Source organism: Charadrius vociferus, unplaced genomic scaffold, assembly GCF_000708025.1.
Source record: "Charadrius vociferus isolate BGI_N301 unplaced genomic scaffold, ASM70802v2 scaffold1346, whole genome shotgun sequence".
Taxonomy (NCBI): Eukaryota; Metazoa; Chordata; class Aves; order Charadriiformes; family Charadriidae; genus Charadrius; species Charadrius vociferus.
Genome location: NW_009648681.1, coordinates 155225 through 177277, shown reverse-complemented (window position 1 = coordinate 177277; position 22053 = coordinate 155225). Strand labels below are relative to the sequence as shown.

The 22053-nt window shown below is 47.6% G+C and overlaps 1 protein-coding gene across 1 annotated transcript in view; it reads left to right on the top strand.

Annotated features, from left to right (window-relative positions):
* The window catches only part of INPP5D (inositol polyphosphate-5-phosphatase, 145kDa), a 53335-nt gene that overhangs the window by 20025 nt on the left and 11257 nt on the right, over positions 1–22053 (top strand). The window contains exons 3-14 of the mRNA XM_009886532.1: positions 7072–7222; positions 9326–9497; positions 10719–10859; positions 15636–15723; positions 16485–16565; positions 16742–16813; positions 17100–17223; positions 18319–18425; positions 18955–19057; positions 19879–20075; positions 20840–20957; positions 21472–21568. Coding sequence (XP_009884834.1) covers positions 7072–7222; positions 9326–9497; positions 10719–10859; positions 15636–15723; positions 16485–16565; positions 16742–16813; positions 17100–17223; positions 18319–18425; positions 18955–19057; positions 19879–20075; positions 20840–20957; positions 21472–21568 — 1451 coding nt within the window. The remainder of the gene's footprint in view (positions 1–7071; positions 7223–9325; positions 9498–10718; positions 10860–15635; positions 15724–16484; positions 16566–16741; positions 16814–17099; positions 17224–18318; positions 18426–18954; positions 19058–19878; positions 20076–20839; positions 20958–21471; positions 21569–22053) is intronic.

Sequence of the window (22053 nt, the reverse complement as noted above, 5' to 3'; positions counted from 1 at the left end):
AGCACAAGATTTGATCTAAAAATAAGAAATGTTTTCTAACAAAACAAAACTGAAATGCAACCAGGTTGCTTCAAAATGCTCTCAAAAATAAATTGCCAAGAATTTCTTAGTTATTAGGTTCAGCTCTTTTGTGAAATACAAAAGCTTGCCTACATGAGAGCCAAAAGTAAATTTAAAAATGCCACCTAGACTTCCTAGCTAACAGACAGTCTTGAAGACAACTTTTTTTCCAAACCAAGAAGCCTAAGAATTTTTTTTTCCAAATCTAAAAGGAAGAAAGTTCCTGCCAGCCTTTCGCACCAAAGTAGAAGTGACCTGATTTTCAGCTTCCGTTCAAGTCGGTGGGTATTGCAAGAATTTTATAACTTTGAAAAACTTATTGACTGCTACTGAAATGCCTATGTATGGGTTTAAATACCTGTTTTAAGGCACTCTGGTTAGAAAAGATTGCCCTTAAGCAATATACCCAGATGACCAGTTTCCTAGTTCCTCCTTGCGCCTTGGCTCAGGAAAGGAAAACACTTCCTCTTCCTTCTGAGGGCCCCAGACTTCCTGTGCCATCTATTTATACAATTGTTGTAATGAACCCCAAGTTAACCACTTCCTTGCCCTGCTTAGCATAGGCTTTACATCTTTTAATTCTCTTTTCACTTTGTCTTTATACTGTCCTTGCAACTTCTCTTCAAGGTGCTTTCAGAGGTGCTTCTCAGCAAACCCGTATTTGGAGTATCTTTGCCAAGGTGTTCTGTTGGCCAGATGGCATTGCTTGGAGATAATGAAGAAGAGGAGAGTTAGGTTGGGTGCTGGTGGCCTCTTTACACCCGACAGAAACAAAGATTAGATGATCTCAGCCATACAAAAAGCTGTTGAAAAGTTTAGGTGGATGAATTTGGAACGGGAATCACAAGATTTAGCCAAAGACCAGTGATTAAAGGCTTTGGTCATACCTGTTTTCATGAAACAAAGAACCCAGAAGCCTATTCAGCATGAAAGCAAGAACCAGTTGTAGCTAGTTGGTTTAAACCATTGTACAGTGAGTGTTGAGAAGATGGAAGGGAAATTGGTAACTGGAAGGACCTGCAGAATTGAGGGCAGATTCTGGAGGACAGGAAAACACCAACACAACCTGTGGGAAAGGAGGTTTCCAGCCAAAAGGGCTGGAGTCAGAAGGACATGTGGAAGATCTGAGAGTCCATGGTTTGGGATGCAGTTGAAATGGCTGGGCTGGTCATGACAAGCATGGACACGTTCAGTTTTACCAGTGTCCTTCAAGGATATAGCAGGATGTGGACAAAGAGGCAGCAGGCAGATTTGGAGAGGGCTTCCTGCAGTCACAGAATTAGGGGTGACAGGAGACCTTGCAAGGTCTCTGAGCCCGGTGTCTGCCCTGTTTTCAGGCTGAATCAGGATTAGGTGCTCACTAGCCAGCTGTGAGGAATGCCTGGGTACTCTGCCCTGCAACGCTTCCAGAGACGTGGACACACACTGTCCTCCTCTTCACTGTCTCTGCTTGGCGAGGTTCCCCGAGATCTAATCTAAACCTCCTCTTCTGCAAGGCAAGCCAGCCACATCTGCTGTCCTTGGGGGACTTGCAGCACAGCTGGTTGCCATCTTCTTTATAAGAGAATTTAAAACTTGTAAGACGGCAGCTGTGATGTCTCCAGGCTATCCCTTCGGCAGACCGTACCAGTCCCTTTCTTCTGAGCTTTCCTTGTAAATCACATTTTCCAACTCTTCAGCCATCCTCACGATTTTGCCTTGGGACTCTCTATGGTATTTTTACACGTTCTGTAAAAAGTGGTGCCCCAGGCTGGATACAGCAGTCCAGCTAAGGCTTTACGGTACCAAGTACAGTAGAAGAGTTTCTTCCTGCATCTCATGACACTCCCATTAATAGATCTTAAAAATACAAGCTTTTTCTGGTGCAGTTTCCCACTGTAAAATTGCCACACGGCCTCGGATTCACTATTATCCAGATTCCTTTGTGCAATTCTGCTTTTTTTATGGGCTGTTCCTTATATTGCATACGTTCACTAGGTGTTTCCTTTCCATATGTTACGGCTACTGTCAGCACAAGGCAGAGGCACCAGTGGTGATGCTGGAGGAATGGCCGTGGAGGCAGAGCCTACCCTCCGCACTGCTCCGGTGTCCTATAAGCTGTGTGAGCACGTTTCTGGGGATGTGATGTGTTGCCGTGGAGATGACACTTGCCATCCACGTTTCTAATGACTTGAAACAATTCACTTTGCAATTAAAACAAGATCTATCCTGTGATAACCCCGAGGAAATAGTTACTTACTAAACGAAGGCGGGGGGGGCGGGAAGTGGATTTTATTGTTGGGCTCAGCTCGGGTGGTTCCAGCTTGCTCTGCGCTGCCCCATCCTGCTTGGTTTTGTTTGTCGTGCCCCGTTCCGCGTCTGCTCCCTGTCTCAAAAACCAGGGCAAGTTTGCATAAAGTTTGGGCTCCATTATGCCTCGCTCCCATCGTCCAGCGCGGTTGTCTCAAGGACATTTATTCAGAGTGCACCATCAGTCCGATTTGTGCTAATGCACTCCGCAGCCAGATGCGGACCAACTCAACGCCAGTATTTTACTATCCACCACTGCTTTTCCTTCCCAACCAATACACCTTTGCCACAAGTTCAAGTGTGAAGAAAGCATACGTCCCAGCTACATGCTGCTGTCCTTGCTCGCTGGTGGTGAAAATTGTTTGACCAGCCTTCAGGTAGGTCATCCAGCAACCCGAGCGCTAGCTGCAACGTTAGTGAACTAAGTTTTCTGTGTTAAACTGATGCTACGCAGGCATTGTCCCTGCAGTCCCCGGCACTGCTGGGCTGGGAACGTCCCATGGCCAGGGGGATGGTCCTATTGCCCTGCGGCCAGTAGCAAAGCTACCAGCTGGTGGATTTGGGGGGGGTTCACATGGCACTCGTCACCAGTAGTATCTGAGCGACTTGCAGTTGTGTGTTGAACAACGTGACTAACATCTGTCACGCAGGCTTTGTTCTCATCCTTTACCCAAGGGGAGAAGCAAGCGTAGCGAGGTCTTGCTTTTACTGATTTTTCTCCCAATTCAAACAACATACGGTTTTTGCTCTGCCTCCGTGCAGAGGGAAGCAGCGCAAAGCAGCATGCCCTGCTCTCTCCAGGGGGAGTGGGGAAATTTGGGGGGTACCTTCAACAGAGAGCTCATTTCATAACGCAGGCAAGCAGGCAGAGAGGGTTGTTGGGCACTGCTTTGTGCTGGAGCGGCACAGCCCTTCCCGCACGCTTCCTCTGTTGAGATCCTTGCAAATAATAACAATTATAATATGAAAAAAAAAAAAAAAAAGAGTGGGAATAATCCAGCGATCTTTGCTTTCAGGCTGTCATGATGGCAAAGCTGCTGTGCAGCAAGGCGGTGCTGCCGCTGCGGCTTTCGTGGTGTGGTGGAGGGCCCTCGAGCTCCCCCGCTGTGAATGGGTGCTGAGCAGGTTTGAGGTTCCCCAATCCTTCCCTCCGTGCTTGGCCACTGCTGGTCGGAGCTCTCGGCCCCACTGGTTCCCCGTTCCTTATTGCAGCACTCGCTGTCTGTGCAGCTGCGTGGGACACATGCTCAGCTCCCTGCTGAATTCTGTCTTAAAATACAAAAGTACCGTCCTTTATTTTTACTGTGTGCTGTGGGGAGCTGGTCCTTTTTCTCCTGAACGGGTTGGGGAAGGAGGGCTGTCAGAGCAGCCAGCATGGCTGGGATGGAGATTGCCTCTCTGTGGGAACGAGCGGCTGGATCCGGATGCGTGCAAAGCCCAGCTCCTCCACATGGCCACAAATACCAGTTATCCTTGAGAGAGGAGATGGAGGGTTTCATGGAGAAAGGTGTTTGGAGGTGGTGGGCTGGCTGCCTGGCCAGGATAGAAGGGAGGCATAATGGTGGGGCCTCTCTGTGCATGCATCCCGCTGGCCTGCGTGTGAGCCGGAGCTGATGGCCACTCCGGGGAATTTGAGCTGGACCACAGGCTTCAGTCCACTCTTGAAATGCAGTGCAACGAGTTAGAGGAAGGAGGCCTGTTACAAAATGCTGCTGCTTCTGGTTACCACAGAGACCAGCACGGTTTCAGGGACTGAACTATCCTTGGCAGCAAAAAGTGCTAATTCAGCCTTTCCTCCCACTTAGATCAAGGCTCCGTTTGGCCTGAAAAGAGCTGTGCAGGGCAGTCCGTCTTCTTGCAGGCGCCCTGGGAGAGCAGGAGCTGAGAGGCAAAACAAGGCTGAGAAGAGAGTGTTTGGGTGCTGGGGGAGGGAGGGATGCTGTGCGGGAGTGGGATGGAGGGTTGCGGGGACAGTCATCAGTCAGGGGGTCCTGGGGAAGCGGGCAGACAGCGACGTCTTTGGAAAGTGAAGTAGGAGTGTGAAGACAACTTTGGAAAGAGGAGGAGGGGGGTAGGCTGCAGTAATTCAAGAGGTGGGGGAGAGCAGTGATGGCAAAGCTTTCCTCCTCCAAAGATACAGATGGCAAACCCTGACCGTCCTGTTTACCCTCCATGTGTTTTAGGGCCTGAGTGTGCACTATGATGGGGCTGATGCCTTTTTCCAGGTGCCCTTTGGGGGGTAGCTTAGGGCAAAGCAAACCATCACAAGCCTTGTCTCTCATGAGCTCCAGCCCACCTATGGGTGCTGTGACAGGCAGAAGGCGGTCCGGGCAGATTAAATCCAAAGGAGAAACACTGCCATGGGCTGGGCATGAGGGCTGTGTGCTGCCATCCTGCAGTGAGTGCTGCTAACAGTGCACTCTGGGCTGCCGGGGGGCTGCAGGTCACAGCTGATAAATAATCGGAAAAACGGGGATTTTGGAGCAGAGAAGGTGCTGCAGGGAAGATGAACAGAGAAACATAGAAGCAACTGGCTGAACTATTCCAGGTCTGTCCCAGTGCAGCACTGTGACTTCAGGATCCTTTCATATGATGGATTAGAGCTGAGTGCTTTTCTTCCCCAACGGTTTTCCCTGATTCCCAACCTTTACAGTTGGCATCAAGAAGCAGAAGAGTCTGGGAGGACCAAGACGCTATTTGTATTAATTGGTGTAAATCAGAAGTCATTCTGATTATGCTGAGTTTGTGCTGCTCTAGCAGAGCGGGGTCTTGCGGAGTTTTAACCAGCAATTTGTTTCAACACCTCTGGCCTCACAAAAACATAATCCAGTGTTTGCCCAAGCACCGCTTTCACGCTGAATGCGACGTTTTCCAGTGTACAAGAATAATACATCTTGATAAATGCAGGAACACCTGGGAGACAGAAAAGGAGGCTGTACAGCCAGAGCTCTCAGCAACGCCGTACATGTTTGTTATGAAAATGTGTCTTGCTGTGCCTTTAAAGACATGCAGGTGTAGTTAAAAATGAAAGGTATTTTTGATGGCAGGCCTGAGGGCACTGAAGGCTTCAAATGTGGTTCAGTATTGAAAGCGCTGTCCTAATTTCTGGCCTGAGATTTTATTCTTTAGGAAAATTAAAAAGAAATCTTGTTGCTGCTGGGACTCACTGAAGACATTTTTCTGTGTTCTGCTCACTGTGGTTTATACTAGCATTTCTCCTGTTTAATCTCTTGATTTTGCTACATTTGCATTTTAAACAAAAAAGGTCACAGATAATAAGAAACAGGGCAAGCACAAATGGCAGGTAAATAAGCTTGTTCAAACTGGTACTAAAACTTTGTGTGTGTGTGTTAATTTTTACAGCCAATAATTCCAATCCAAAAAGAAATTAAAATGTCCTGCCTGTTAGTCAGAGGCAGAATGTCTGAAGTATGGCTGCATAACAAGTTATTTTAAATTGGAAGCAAAGCTTTTATTTGTTATAACTAATCGTCTTTCCTGTGCAAAACCTAGCTTTGTGCATGTAAAATAGTGCCAATCAAGCCTGCCATTAGGGTGATCAGCTCTTCCTTTTGATTGCCTACTGCTGCTGTATCCCCACATATGCACAGTTCCCAGTGTTGCTCTTTTTAAGTCAAGACCAACAAACTTGTGGGGCTGGAAAACGTCTAGTCTGCACTGTCCTGCCCCGTGCCTTGATGTTTTGCTGCATGTATAGACAGGGCCTTCTTGGGTTGGTTTCTCTGGTTTGCTGTTGTCTTGGGTTTGGATGGTACGTAAGCGCAGTTCTGGAGGTAATGCAGAGCTCTTCCTTTGGGTCAGGAGGACTGTGCTGAGCCGTGACAAACCATTTCTCTCTCCTTGGTAGGGCCCTCGGTTGAAGCAACGGGGCAGAGCTGCAGGGGTGGCAGCTGTTCCTGCTTGGTGAATCCAGCAGATTTACCGTTCATGCCGATGCGTAGATATAATTGCTCTGAAGCTTTGCCTCTGAAGACCTCTAAAATCTTATCCCTGTGTTTGCCCTCCGCAAGTATCCATTTCCTGAGATCAGTGGCCAGGGCTGTGCTGGAAAGAGGTTTAGTCACAGTTAAAATTCAGCTGGCAAGCTCGGCGTCATGCCTGATGCATTCACAGTCCTAGCTGTGTCCTGAGCCTCAGCTTTCTAAATCTTCATCTGAGCATTTTTTTTTACGTAACGGTACCTTGCTAGCTTATTTCATTTGAACCTAGTTCTGAGCCTGTGAATCCTGGAAGGGATGCTAACGTCTAGATTTAGACATGTTTATCTTGCAATTTCACAGAAAAATTCTTCCTGGATACCACGAAATTTAACATAGTCCAGGGGTTTTGTGCTCAGTAACAGAGGGAATGCAAAAACTAATCCGGAAGAATTCTTTGTTTTTAAAGTCTTCCTTTGCTTTGAAGCCAAACACACTGAATCAAATGAGAGAGCTCTTCCATTTGGCTTCAGTGAATCTTTGAGGTTGCCATTTTTGCTGACACTGGCTGGAACGTGTGTGCATATCTGTTTGTGTTTGTAGTGCGGGAGTCGTTCTGCACAGAGCCTGTGGTCAGATGGGCAGTGAGAGCTGGGCTGGCTTTCTCTGGACAGCAACGTAGTGGGTTTTTCCTCTCTCTATGACTTTGTTTTTCCTTCTCTGAGGAGCAACGTTTCTGTGGTAGGAAATCCCAGACCGTGACAGCCTCTGTGTTTTGTTTCAGGCATCAGAGGGTGTTCCTGTTAAGTACTTCGAGAACTTAGAGGAACTGATAGAATTTTACAAGAAGGAGAACATGGGTCTGGTATGGCACCTCAAATATCCAGTGCCGCGGGAAGAAGAGGAGGCTGCAGATGAACCAGAGGAGGATGCTGGTAAGAACCCCATGATGTGACTTGGTGATGCAGACCCTTGACACTTACTCTGAACTGGGGATATGCAGTGCAGGCAGGGGGATTAGAGCGTGTCACGCAATAAAATGGAGCAGGGCATGGAGAGACCTGAGCTGGCAAGACCTTGAGGCAGTGAGTCGCCATGGCTCTGGGGCAGTACCGCATCTGGAGCGCCGTTATAGCTCACCTGTGGGAATACATTGAGACTCTCTGCAGAAGTATACTATATCAGGTGCAGGGCTGACTAATCTGTTGTCCTTCATCTGGACTCAAGCTGGTTTATGTCCAGCCATCTCGCATGTCTCTGCACCCCTCTCCCTGCTCTGCATCTCTACTGTCTCAGTAGCAGAGATGTTCCCCTAGAGACCTGGAGCACATCTCTCTGCAGTGCCACACACCTGCAGCTGCTGTGGGTCTTGGGTCATCTGAAACTCAGGCCCCCTTATCTGCTGTGATCTAGAAGATCTTTCTAACAGTCGTAACCAGAAGGCACAGATCCCGCAGTGGCAGACAATCTGACTCTATGCATAGAGGCAGATGTATGATGAAGAGATGCGATTGGCATCGTCGCAGCTATTTTATATGAAACGTCACTGTGGGTTCCTGACACTCACTGGTCTTGGATCGTTCCTTGGATTTTTCCTGGATCATCCCTTGGATCTGTCATTGTTCTCCTGAATCCCAGGGGAAGGTCATACCCACAGAGCCGTCCTTCCTGTCCTTCCTGACGTCTGTCCGGAAATGATGAGCATTACAATAAAACTTGTCTGAAGGACATAGTCCTGTGATAGACAGACAGGCATGTGCATTAAGTCAGATTGATGTGCCTGTGTACATTTATGCAGTCCAATGGATGTCTAATAGGGGCTGGAAGATTTTGGTATGCAATTTTCATGAAGAAACAGAACAAAATTTTGCAAAGCTACTCAGGAAAGATGTTCCTGCTTTTTGGCCAGCTGCTCTGAGTCTCCAGCTCTCAGGGCGGGGGAGGGAACTACAGCAAAAATAATACACAGAGAGGCGAGCAGCAGGGAATGAAGTTCTAGCCAAGACTAAGAGCCTTTAGATGAAGAGATATTAGCACTGGGGTTGGGCTGTTCACATACAGAATTTATTTTTGTTAAGGCACTTTGGAGCCATGTAGGGCCTATAGATGCCTGGCCATCTTACAGGTAGAATTGCAGAGGTGGAAGATGAGGACTCAGATACCCTGCAGATGCACCACCCAACTGTGCCATTGCTCTGTGCTGCAGTGGCTCTGTGAATCACAGCTTCTGCCCAGGAGCAATAGATTGGTTTTGGGTATCTTTTTGTAATGAATATTCCGCCATTAGGAAATAACCAAACAAAACCTCACAACTCAACCAGCTACATATGACAGGTGTAACAAAGTGTTGGAGCAATTGGTATAAACAGAAGGGCAACCACGGTTGGGATAAATGGAAGTGAACCCACTCTTCTGCCAGGAGAGGGAGGTATATTGAGCAGCAGGATGACAGAGCAGGAAAACCCTTTGTGCTTCCAATTTGATGCCCAAAAGACAAGGCAGGATACTCAGCCCTCCTGTGTTGGATTATGGGGTCTGTTTTCTCCATGTTTACGTACTTTAGCCGTCCGCTTCTTTCCATTAGCAGCTTCTGGTGCTCTTTCCATCACGCCCCTCCATCCATTCTGCCTCCCTAGCAGATCTCCTTGATAATGGTAATGATATGGATGAGGTACAGCTACGGTCCTTAAGCGTTATATTCAAAGTAACTCATTAACCTTCATAGCTACTGTGCAGATGAGACAGTCAAACTGACTTGGATGAGGTTACACTGCCAGGCAGAGGCATACACTGCTTGCACGTGAGGTCCAAGCCTGGCAGCTCAGTCCGCTGGTCTCACACCACTGACAACCCTGAGAACAGGGCTGGGTCAGTATCAAGCCCTGAGCTTTCCAGCTCTGAAATCAGAGGCCTTTCAGAAGGGATGGTTTCTGCAGTGACTGCCACTGTGGTGCAGACTCTGCCCTGCCTGTGGGTGAGGGGGAGGAGGTGAAGTTACTGTGCTGGGATGACTGTGCCTTTCCCTTCCTCCTTGCCAGACCTGGTACCCACGCCTCCTGTCCTGCCCCCACGCAACATCCTCATGGCATTGCCGAGCAGCGAGACGAAGGAGGTATCTTCTCTCCCTGAAAACTCCAGGGTGGCCGACATTAATAAACTGTCCCTTTCTGAGACACTACTCCAGCGACTGCAGTACCAGGACACAAGCAGGTGAGGACGGCAAGTCACAGGGCTGCAGAATCAGCCTTCAGCCCAGCTCTGAGCTTTCTGGGGTGCTCTGTTTTGAAACAGCTGAGGACCTGTTTGATTCAGCGAAACCACTCCTTATTTATACTACCAAATGAAGAACAGAATGAGATCTACAGTGTGTTGGCTACTCTTTACAGTCCAGCTGTCATCTAGAAAAATATACTTTTCTGAAGTATTAAAATCACCAATAGGCTTTCTCCACTGAGGTATAGTTTTCTAATATAATGGATGGTAATATCTGAGCAAACTTGGTGTATTAGCCGTGTGCCTAAACTACAGATTGTATCAGAAAGCACCAGGCAGTCCTCAAAAAGAATAAACTTGTGTGTGGATTTCCAGGTACTCATACTTATGTGCTCGCTGTGTCAAATCTGGACATTCACTGAAGCCTTAGAGGAAGCCGCATGACATTTAATGGCCAGATCTGCAAAGTTTAAATATAAAATAAAAAAAAAAATATCAGAAGGCATGCCTGTTGGCAGGGCGGTGGGAGGCTGTGAGCAAACAGTGGTCATGCGTGGCAGCACAGGTCCTGTTGTGGTGGCCCGGTAGCAGCTGGCTGACTGGGAGAAACCCAGTTTTCTTCAGCTGCCTACACTATTTCATCTGCTAAGCAGCCAGCTGGGGCTTCCTGCATTTGTCAGGGCGCAAGGCAGCACATACAGTCTGCCTGGTTCATCCTTCCATGTGGTGCTGGAGTCCGGGCACCACAGAGACAGGGAAGAAGACAGCATCCTGTGCAGCTCTGTGGTTTCAGCTCCCCTTGTTTGGAATAAAACCTTCAAAGTGGGACTCGAAGAGGTGAAAGGGAGTCTCCATCTCCCCAGAGCCCCTGCGCTGCTATTAGCAACCTCACAGCAGCCTGGCTTTACCTGCCGAGGCTGATGATCCCACCATGGCTTTGGCAAAGCCAGGCGTCACAAGCCTTCCCCTGGCACGGTAGCTCAGCAGTCACGGAGGAGAGGATTTGGGGTGGGGGAGGAGGAGGAGGAGAAGGTGTCAGCAGTGTGGTGGGGTATCCATGGTCCAATTCTGAGAACTGCATATTTACACTGAAATCTAAGGCAAACTGCCCCCCATCTGTCCATGCTGGCAGTAGGAGTTTCAGAAAGGTAATAAAGCTGTCTGATGTTTGGGCGCAGAGAGAAGAGCTGGCTTTTGACTTGCCTGTTTCTTTCACAGTGTCTCTGACGAGCATCTTAAACTCATCCAGGATTACCTGCGAGTTCACATCATCAGTGACTTTGAGATGGTACAGACTGGCTCGAGCAATCTTCCTCAACTGAAGAAACTACTTACACTGCTTTGCAAAGGACTCTTCAGGTAACTAGAGGCTGGTTTTCAGAGATCGCAGTGTAATGCTGTAACACTGTAGTCTAACATAGCTTCCACGTGCATGCATTCAGAACCTGTATTTCTGGCATAGGAAATTGGCTTATCCTCAAAAACATTATATTTAGATTTCATGACCTGTGATTCTGGTCCAAAGATGTGAAATCTATATAAAAGACAGAGTTCTGACAGTGAAATTTCCCTGTAGGCGGTTTCAGTCAGTGAAGTATTATTTTTTATGCTTTGTTTAGAAAGAAACAAAACAAAAAAATCCACTAACCGATTAACTGCATAATTTGGTAATGTATAAATGACACCCACAGAATTGTCAAGCACAAGTCGTTTATGGAAACAAGCACATATTGGTGTTTAGCTATGTTTTAAATGCTGATTTTCCTTCCCACTAATGCACTGTGGACCTGGAGTGATTCCACTGTTGTCAGTGAAGTCCAGCTCAAATGAAAAGAGAAACAAGCCAAGACTACAAATTTTACCTTTCCTATTTATAGACCTTCCAGGTCCCAAATGGAAAAACTCTGACACAGAACTAAAACCTTGCAGAGCTCCCTGTTTCTCCGGTGGAAGGATGCGATTTCCCCCCCCCCTTGCTGCTTGTAAGCAAACGGGAGATTAGCCCACACTTCTGCAGAGATCTTCCAGAACTCTATGGCAGAGGGCACATACTTCCACGCTCGTACCTGTGGCTTGCAATATCCTTCTTTCTCGTGTATTTAGAAGTGAAGCTGGTGGTGCTACTGGCCTGCTCTTGTACCCTAGAGCTCCCCAAGGCAGAAGAAAGGGCTAAAATGAGGGGTGGATACTGCTGATTTGCTTAGCTTTAACTTACAGAAGGAAGGCAGGGAGCGAGTGAGGTGCTTGGGACCACGATTACTCCTCTGAAGCAGTGGGCACTGTGCACGTTTTGCCAGGCAAACAGGGAGGAATATGCAGCCGTGCTCCTTCTCCGGGAAGTCAGCCGCTCACAGCCGCTGCAGGACTGAGCATGGCTGTGCAAAGAGCTGCCCTTCTTCCTCTGCACCCTGCTTGAGGGTTTTGCTTCTCTGCGCCTACAGAGGGGGGACCCAGGTGGCTAGCTAAGAATAGACTTGAACAATGGAAACAAAAATCTAGTGAAATCACAAGTGAGAGTTTTGTGTTACTAAAATATCTCCAGTACTGCTGTTCTGATGATGGCTGGCTTTTTCCATTTCCAACTTGTTGTTCTACTTCACCTTATCTGGGTTTCACAACCCAAGTCCTCATAAATGTACATGGGATGACAAGAAAGGAGATGCAACAGGTCCACAGTCCTCTCAGGAGCCAGGACACCTTTTACTTTTCCAGATTTTCTGTAGGTTTTTTTGGTGACTGGACTTTGCAAAGTGTCATCCTAGAAGAGAGCTGGGTGAGTTGCTCTGCTGGTGGAAGGCTGCTGCTGAGCAGAGGGGCACTGCACTGCTGCCAGCACAGCGAAGGGCAAGCTGCCCACCCTCTGCCCCTCTAGTTGGCATGTAGCTATGGAAGTCTATGTCCCCATGCAGTTCTTCCCACTGCTTCCCCAGCATTTTCTCCCCACACCTGCATTATTTCAGTTAGATGGAGCTGCATTCTCAATTTTTTCGTGAAGGTCCAGAGCTGTAGGCTGTTTTCAGTCGCAGTCAGATCTCTTTGAGGAACCTCTCCCCTGCTATTTGGATCGTCCTGTGAATTTCTACTATTCAACCAAACTATTTGCTTAGCTTCGGCTGGCTAATGGCTCGGATGTCTTATTGTTTTCTGCAGTCTTAATCTCTGAGGTTTTCGGGGGTTTTAGCTCACTTCCCTTATCAGACTTCTGAACTCAAATTTAATCAGTGGCATTACCTAAATTTAGTTTTTATTTACCTCGGCTTTCTTCAGCAGCACAGGGATTCCAGCCGACTGCACGGGTAATTCCTAGGCTGCTTCTCAGTGGCTATGTCCTCTTTTTCTTAATAATGTTCAATTCGATTATTTTCACCATATTTGAGAATAGATTAAAAGAACAAACAGGCAAACAACAAGGAGAAAAGTTAATTGGCACAACTTGAGCTCTTTCACTGGAGTTGAAGCTCCTTTGAACCTCCTGGCACTGCTGAGGATTAAGAGTGTGCAGGCAGACACTGGCTGTGGCTGAGCTGACCTCGGCTGCTTGTGAGCCACGCTGATTTGCTGCGAATCTGAGGTTTTTGCAATGCCGTATTCCGGCTTCTTCCAACCTCCCAGAACCCGTCTGTGCCATCTTTCAGGGTCACTCTCAGACACACTGCCATCGCTGTGAGAAATGGGCATTCTGGTGCTCTTCGGCTGACTCACTTCTCTGTTTTGATACTGGGCTGTGGGCAAGCAGTGACTGCCAGCGTCAGCAAGGTAGAGGGGATGTGTACTGGAGCTGCTCAGTGCTTAGGAGAAGGAAAGAGCTTATAGTGAACCACGGGGTTGGGAGAGGAATTGGGCCAACTGTTTGTGAACAGTCTGTGCCTTTTGCAGTTTGTGTATTATCCATGGACAGGTGCAGGATTCACTTCTAACCGAGGAGCTCAAGCACAGCTGGGCCACAGCAGAGCGGGAGCGCAGGGTCTGTAATCTTGCCCTCACCCTCCTCACCACTGATCCTTGATTAATTCAGCAAGGACCAGACTCCCAGCGTGCATTAGAGACGTTGAAAGCTGGTTTTAACTCCGCTGGAAGCTGCTCCTACCTTCTGGGGCTAGCTGTGGCCAAGGGGGTCAGGACAGCCATGGTACATCTTATCAGAGCCTGGGGGACAACGGGGCAACCCCTCGGGAGAGGCTGTTCACTCTGGCAGCTCATATACTGAAAATGAAACAAAACAGAGACTTGTAAGGCTGATGAGTGCTTTTGTGAAGCATTCAATGCTAAAAGAAATTGGCATTCAAGAGTTTCCCTAGACAGGGGAATCCTCCAGGGGCTGGAAAGCTGACTCATGGAGAGCTTGGTGCTAGTGAAGCAAAGAGTGGGGACTACCCGTGCAAGTGGACTTTATTCAGAGTTTCCTACCAGCTTTAGGTGAAAAACACTAACAGTGGCCTATTCAGGCTGCTACTGTGTGAAGCCACTGTTTGGTCATCGATGACTGCTCTGCGTGCTCCTGTTTATTCTCCCTCACCGGATAATTTGCACATAGAGCTTTTAAGGTAGCTTTTCAAGCACTTGTGGTACCAGCACTTGTGCAATCGTATGGGGACACACAGACTTCTGACACTTCAATGAAGACCGCTACATATATTTCCTTTATACTAGCAAGAGAAGAAAACAAAAGGAGTTATAAGTGCAATTAAAACCACTTTGTGGTTTTGTTGAGTTTGAACGGCTGCAGATGCTCGTTCCCTATCCTTACATGCATGCTGCACTTTACACTAAACAAAGGGCAGTTTTCCCATGAGAAATAATTTCTGAACTGTTTCAAGCAGCTGCCGCTGTGTGTTTTCAAGAGATGGCCTACACGTCCTGCACTCTTGGGCACAGTAAATATCCTTTCATTCTTTTCAAACTGAACTTCACCCAATGCTCCTGTTACTGCCTGCAGCCTCCTGGGGCCTGACTTCATGGCTGCAAAAATCAATGGGAGTCCTGGGTTTGGGGCCAGGCCCGTTTGCAGTGACACTGGCCCTAGGTGATCCAAAGCTGAATAGTGGTGTTGGAGGACTAAGTTTAGCAGATCCAGATTCCTACAAGTGTCTCGTACTTCTGTGTGCCCCATGGTAAGTCTTTCACGCTGAAATTCCAAACATGAGTGCTTAATTTAGGTAATTAATCATCTATGGTTCAGTACCTAGACAAATATCTAATCTTCAGACAGGCATACTTTCGCTTTGGAGCACTTTCCCCAACAAACAGGGAGTAAAATCCGGTTCGTTCAGACTTGGGAAAGTGAGGGAAATCATTAATATCCACTGTTGACTAGGCACAATGTGAGCATCCTAGCACTGCTCCCCACCATCACCTTCCTTTTGACCTGCGCTCCCTGGCTGCTCTTTCCGTGATAAGTCTCGTCATTATCGGAGCACAGCTTCTGTGCCAAATTCATACAACAGCGTTTTGACAAATGAGCATCCTGTGGAATCTAATTGGGAAATGCTGAAGGAATGTCATTGTAACCCATGAACGGTTCCCGTTCAAGAGATTAAAGGCTGGCTCTTCCACTCCCTCGCAGCGCTTGGCCCCTCTTGTCATGTGAACTGAAAAATCTAAAAATTAGTTTCCTTTTCGCCCAGTGTCCTCAGCATCCTGCGTCAGCCTCAGCAGCCGCGTCTGGACTGTGCAAAGCCGAGCTGCTCCTGCCGCTGGGGCATTCGCAGGCACCAAGCTTCACTGGGCTTTGAGATTTTTGGCTGCACCGTAATCTATGAGTTGGCATGCTTGGGCTGCTGCTGGTTTTACACAGCGTCCTCTGGTTTGGCTCAGACAGGAACATCTTTCTAGGGAGATTTAAGAAGTTACCCCCTCCAAATCAAAACCTGAGGAACAGCCAGTCCACTGCCTAACTGCAAGCTGCCTTCGTTGGCAGTGTCACTCAGGCAGCTGAGAAACGCTCTCATCACACATCCCACCACCTCAGAGGGCAGGAAGCAGCAGAGGACAAGAGCATGACGCATGGCAAGAGCAGGCCTAGTGTGAATGCGTGCCCACAGTCTCTGCCGTATGGCTTTGTCCAAAGAGACCAAGTGCTAACCTACCCGGGGACCCGACCGCAGCCTTAGACCTCTGCTGTGTCTCTGTTCCCAGTGAAGCCTCTCGGACTCTCCCGTCTCTGGAATCCATCCAGAAGGTGTTTGAGCAGCAGCTGCACCCTGGTATCCATCAGCGCTCACAAGTAAGTCGGCTGGAAGGTGGGAAGAGGAGAAGAGTGAGGAGCGCGGGTGGCTGTCAGCGCCAGGGGAGGGAAGGGTTCTGGTTGCACAGCAATGACCGGTGGGATTCGGGTGATCAGTTACCCCTTCTGTTCTCTCTAGCCTCTTTCTGGCTGCAGTGCAGAGGGCACACAGTGAGTCATATCCCCACAGTTTCACTTATCCCATAGTCCACTCTGCCTGCTCTCCCTGCCTGCCCCAGAGGAAAGTGCAGCAAACTGCCTGAGGACTTCCACCTCCCCATCCTCCCTCAGCCTGCAGGCTAGGACTGTGCATTTCACTTTCCATAAACTTCACTCCAGGATGTTCCAGTGCCAAATCCTTCCTTCCCCCAGCCTACTTACATCCCATGACCTTCTGCTCCCTGCCAGTAGCCCAGAGAACCAAAAGCCTAGGACTTCTGTATGTTAAGCCCCAGACCTGGTTATGCAAACCTGTCCCCCAGCAGCAAGCTGACTCCCTCGCATGCCCAGCTGCCTCTAACCTATGGACAAGGTTTGCAAATTTGTCCTTCCACCCTGCCACACTTCTGCATGTTCAGCCAAACTCTGTGCTCTTGTGCTGCCCGTTACAGATTAGAGCAGCAGAGACACAAGTGCTGCTCCTTGCTCTGTGTGCGAGGTGTTCCTGGGGCACGACTGCTGGGCTTCCAGGCCATGCTCTGCGGGTTTGGTAATTATGCATATCTCTCTCTCTCTTTTTGTTTCTACGCTGCGGTTATCAGATGATCGGTGAAGCTAGTCCAGTCAATATTGTAATGAAACTCAATCAGCTGATCTCTTTGCTGTCTTCCATTGAAGAAAAGGTAGAGTTTTAAACCTATTTTATATTATCTTCTCGTCATCTTTTGCCTCTAGTTATTATTCTTGTTCATCATCAGTGCAGTCCTCTGCTACGGTGAGATTTCTTTGCTCTGACTTTGTTACTCTCAATGTAGTGCAGAATCACCCAATGCAATTTGGTACACAAATTCTTTTACAGGTGAAAACACTGTTGATTGAAGGTCCTGATTCAACACACCGACGCTCCCTTATCCCCCCTGTCACTTTTGAGGTAAATAAATTTCTTTAACAATGCTGATCACAATGTGAAAGGACAGTAATGCAGAAGGACAGCAATTTGTGTCAGTATCTCAGTTTCTGGGATCTTTGCTGTGCTGCCACATAGGTAACAGCTATTCCTGGTTGCTGTTTAGCACCATGCAAATGCTTAAGAGACGTCTAGTGGGACTGGCATAACAACGACATGTGTCCATGAATTCAGGCAAGCGTTGCGTTTGTAGTACACGTGACTGAAGTGTAGAAGATCGCTTATGAGAAATATCTGTGTTTTCCAATAGGTGAAAGCTGACTCCCTAGGAATTTTCTCAAAAATACATCTCAAGGTTGATGTGGAAATGGGAAAACTGATTATCAAGAGAGCTAAGGATGGCCCAGAAGACAAGTTTTATACCCACAAGAAAAGTAAGATGCTTAAGGTCACACATGCTGGACTAGACTCTCGGTCCCTTGGGTGATAGGGAGGGGTTGCTTTTGGCCCCACTGAGGGCAAGGTTTGGCCCAGAGCGCAGGTCCGGGGTGGTGTCTCGGCTCTGGTCAGTCTAGACTGCCTATCCCCAAAGCGCCCTGCAGAGAGCAGGGAGTCATTACTGGGGTAACCAACTTTCACAGATTGTTTTAGACCTGGACTCCTGATCTCAATGAAGATAGCGGTAGCAGGACTGCAAAGGAGCACGTTTTGATAGAAGATTCCCCATAGAGCTGGTTGCAATAGAGCCATTTTCTACTGAAAACCAATGTTACTTGACAAACAAATACTCTGCGGAAACATATTGACTTCTGTGATGATTTTTGATGGTAAAAAGCCAGATACTCAGTTTCAGTAACATTTTTCAGTGAATTTTTCCTTGATTTTTTTTTTTGCATGTGAATCAATATCTCTGCTGATGAGCAATGCCAGTTTGGTCTGTGAAGGCCCAATTCAAACAACTTCCTTTTTTTTTTTTTTTTCTGGTAGTTTCTGGACAGGCAGCTTGCTGAGATTGAGCCAATCAGGGTAGAATTTATCAGAGAGTAAACGATGCCCTTGGGCTCTCTCCTGCTAGAAAATCAACCTGTTGCTGGCAGTGATTGAAAAGATTAGCTTTCATATATGGCTTTCTCCAGCTGGTGTTCATAATTACTTAGCTGCTATTTTAGATGGGGAGGAATCACCTTTACCACCAAATGAGGTCTTACCTCCTCTTTCACAGATGGGGAAGGAATATATGTAGGCTGACTCAGGATACAGAGAGATTGCCTGCAGGAAGCCAAGGCTTCACTTCAGACTGCAGGGCTTGGTATGGACGAGAACTCCAGGCAGAATGAGTTTTGGGAGTCCTCTTCACCTATTCCTACAGGAAACAGGATTAAGCAACATTAAAATGTAGTTAAGGGGGGCAAAATGAGCCTCAGACAGAAAAAACTGTGTAAGTCCTAAGCCTGTGAGCAGGGTGCTGTTAGTTTTGGGGGGATTCTAGTTTCAGTGACTGCAGTTCATGACACCCGGTCTCTGTTTAGTCTTGCAGCTTATCAAGTCCCAGAAGGTCCCCAACAAACTGGTCATTGTGCTGGAAACAGAAAAAGAAAAAACGCAGCGGAAGGAGTATGTTTTTTCTGATTCCAAGGTACATACACAATGTTCCCTTCCTGCCAGCCTGGAGCAGGTACCTGGGTGGGAGTGGTAAAAGGGGCGTTCCTTGGCAGAAAGAGGAACTGTTGAAGGCTTTGCAAAAATGAACTTTCTTCTTTGTTCCGGAAACATCCAGAAAATGAACAAGTGTGCTGTGTAAAGGGAGATACTGGAGAGGGCAACCATACCTAGGTGCTGTCACTGAGGCAGGAGAACAGAGTGTCAGCAAGCAGTGAGAAGAGACAAGGAGTCGTGTGAGGGTACCTGCCAAAAGGTTCATACAGACAAACAAGAGGGAAGTCTAGGCTTTCTTCTGACCAGCTCAGCACTTGTTAAAGTAATGCACAAGCCAAGTGCCTAAGGAAGTACCACTGGAAAGACAGCCTCTTTGAAGGTTTGAGGATAGTGGAGAGCTAATCTGCCCTTGGAGTGTGCTGGGAATTTCCTGGTTCAGCGAGTTTTTCAAGAGGTCGTGTTGGAAGAGTTAAGTATCTCATTAATTGTGTCCGCTCCTCCCTGTCTAGAAGAGAGAAGGCTTCTGCCAACTTCTGCAGCAGATGAAGAATAAGCACTCAGAGCAACCAGAGCCTGATATGATCACCGTCTTCATTGGGACGTGGAATATGGGTATGGGCTCCCTTCTGACCTGGCATTCCTTCAGACACTTGCCAAAATGTGGGCTCACCTGCCACGATGAGCTTCAGATGCTGTTCTGTAGCAGATCTGTACAGCGGGGTTGTCTTTCACTGGGACAGGAGAAGAGCTGATCTTGCATATTCTTGCATACGGTTTGACACTTTGTATGGTTCCATTCAAAGGACCATAAAGTTGGCCCTGATGGGTACTGAAGGATTCCTCCAAGGACAGGGAATTGTGGCTGGCACAAACCTGGTGCAGCAGCGTGCTCTATCCTCCACCTTGCAGAAAGGCTAGGAACAATTCCAATAACTGCAGGTCAGCTGCTTCTGAACCTGACTAGGGACTGTTTGTGTCCAGCCTGGGAAGAGAACTGAGTATCTGCGATATTTAGAAAAGAGGACAGCGTGTAGTTGAGCGCAGTGGAATTTAAGTTATTTTTCCCGTTTTGGGAGAAAAGCCTGGTTCGACTGCTGTTAGCTGAGCTGTCTGTGCTCTGTCATACTTAAGGGGTAAGGTAAAGGCAACGGCAGGCCAGGAGTACAGCTCCCTACCTTTACACTTGGCTAGCCTTGGCCTTGGCAAGCTAATTGAACAGAGGAAGATGGCCAAAGGAGAGTCACTCCTTCATCAGTGAGTCAGGTGGGGTTAACATCTCTGTCATCTTCGAATAGTATGCCCCAGCTGATGCGAAACTGATACAGGACAGAGTGAATGTGAAGCCTGTTATTTCTGTCGCCATGGGTTGTCTGTATCCTGGGTTTGACAGAACATACTCTGACTTACTTTGGTGTTTGATTTGTTAATAAAAGGTGCTGCGCCTCCTCCAAAGAAGATCACCTCCTGGTTTCTCTCCAAGGGACAGGGGAAGACCCGTGATGACACTGCTGACTACATTCCTCATGACATCTATGTGATTGGCACCCAGGAGGATCCCCAAGGGGAGAAGGAATGGCTGGAGACCCTGAGGCAATCCTTGCAGGAAATCACCAGTATCAGCTTCAAAGTGGTGAGGGGTTATTCCAGCTATTGTACGTAACTCGGGCACATGAGGAGAGTACATGTTGTGCAAATAAAAGAGAGAGAGAGGAATAAGTGGCATTTTGCCTACACCTCCTCCCCTTCCCTCCCTTTACTGTCATTGCATTTGGATGAGGGAGAGGGAACTGAATCTGTCTATGGACTTCACAAGATCTCCCCCTGGAGCTGGCTAGATGGGCATATTGCTATGGACAGTGACACACACCCCCAGCAAAAGCAAGGGACCCTGCCAGGAAGCTCCGCTGCCTGCCAGGCTGGGAGCAAGGGGCAGATGCTCAGCACCTGAGTCAAGCGGTGGTGATATTTTGACCTTCATAAAGGAGGAGACTCTAAAACTTTCTGAGTTGGCTGTAAGCTAGATCTCACTTTCAAAATAGGATGTAACAGCCCACAGGCATAATCATAAAAGAAACTAAACCTTATTAAGACCAGGTTTGGACATTCCTGAGTTTCGGTGGTGTCAAAAAACAAATCTAAGTATAGCTGGAAGGCCACAGGAGAGCAGGCCTTAGGACTCTTATGGTGATTGGGAAACTGTATTTTGTGCAAGCACCAGAAAAGAGCTAGGTACTTCCTCCCGCCTTTGATTAAAATGACTGAAATCAGATCCTGAGCACAGGAAAAGAATTTGTGTAGGAGAGGTGCTACAGAAGGAGTCGAGAAGGCTGCAGCTACAGCGCAGCTCCACAGGTACATGCAGAAATATAACCTCTAACCTTCCCATCCCTGCAGATAGCAATCCATACCCTCTGGAACATCAGGATTGTTGTACTGGCCAAGCCAGAACATGAGAACCGCATCAGCCACATCTGCACAGACAACGTGAAGACAGGCATCGCAAACACACTGGGTGAGGACCAGACCCGGTCTTCTCCAAAGGACTGAGATCAGTTCAGTCTGTGCTAATACTGTCCTTGAAATGGAACAGCTCTTTCTCCACAAGACTCCTTTGACTACATTTATGTGACACTAGTGTTACTAAAGTTATATCCCACTCACACTGATTATATCTTACCCTGTAAGAGAGGAAATCTATTTGTGTGTATACTTAGCACACACACACATATATATATATATTTATACTTCCAGCAAACACCTTTGTCTGGCTATTGGATTGCTCTTTCTTGAGTTTCACAAGGAAATTGCACTTCTTTCCCTTCAAGTAATTTTTTTTAGCATCCTTAGAAAATTTGTTACCACAATCTGTGCTGTATGTACTAATTCTTTCTGTACTGATTAAGTTAACTTACTTCTCTTCTCCATCCTCCACTTCACTTAAGATGTGCTAGGTGCTTTGTTATCTTTGCTAGGCTCAGCCTGGAGGTGGATTGATTTCTTGATGTTTTGGGCTTATCTTTTTCCAGGTAATAAAGGAGCCGTGGGGGTGTCATTCATGTTTAATGGAACCTCCTTTGGGTTTGTCAACAGCCATTTGACTTCAGGAAGTGAAAAGAAACACAGGTAAGATACATCCTGCCCTCTCAAAAATGGATGTTGACCCAGGGTGAAGTTCTCTGGGCCACGTTTGGAAGGATGGCCTAGGAGACAGTCACAAGCATGTTTTCCTGACTGTAAAAAATTGTTAAATGTCTCCTGGGAGGGCAATGTCTGCCAAAGATGCTGCTCACTGCGTCGCCATTTAAATGAGGGATTTCTGCTGTATGGCCTCATGGGTGCAGGTGAAATGGACAGCAAAATGATTTCAGAGCCAAGTGTAAATGTCTCGCACAACACTTGCGTGACCTGTCATGCAAGCCCAGTACGTGAAGAAAACAGTTCAGTTTTCTTCGATCTACAGTGTTTTGGAGAGGTGTGGGAAGGCTTTTCCCATCCCAGAATAATGTGTCGAAGGGGACTGTCTGCCCCCTCACTGTAGGCAGTGCCGCGAGCACGGGAGCTGTGGTGCGCCCTGGGGCACAGCTGAGGGAGATCCTGCTGTCAGGAAT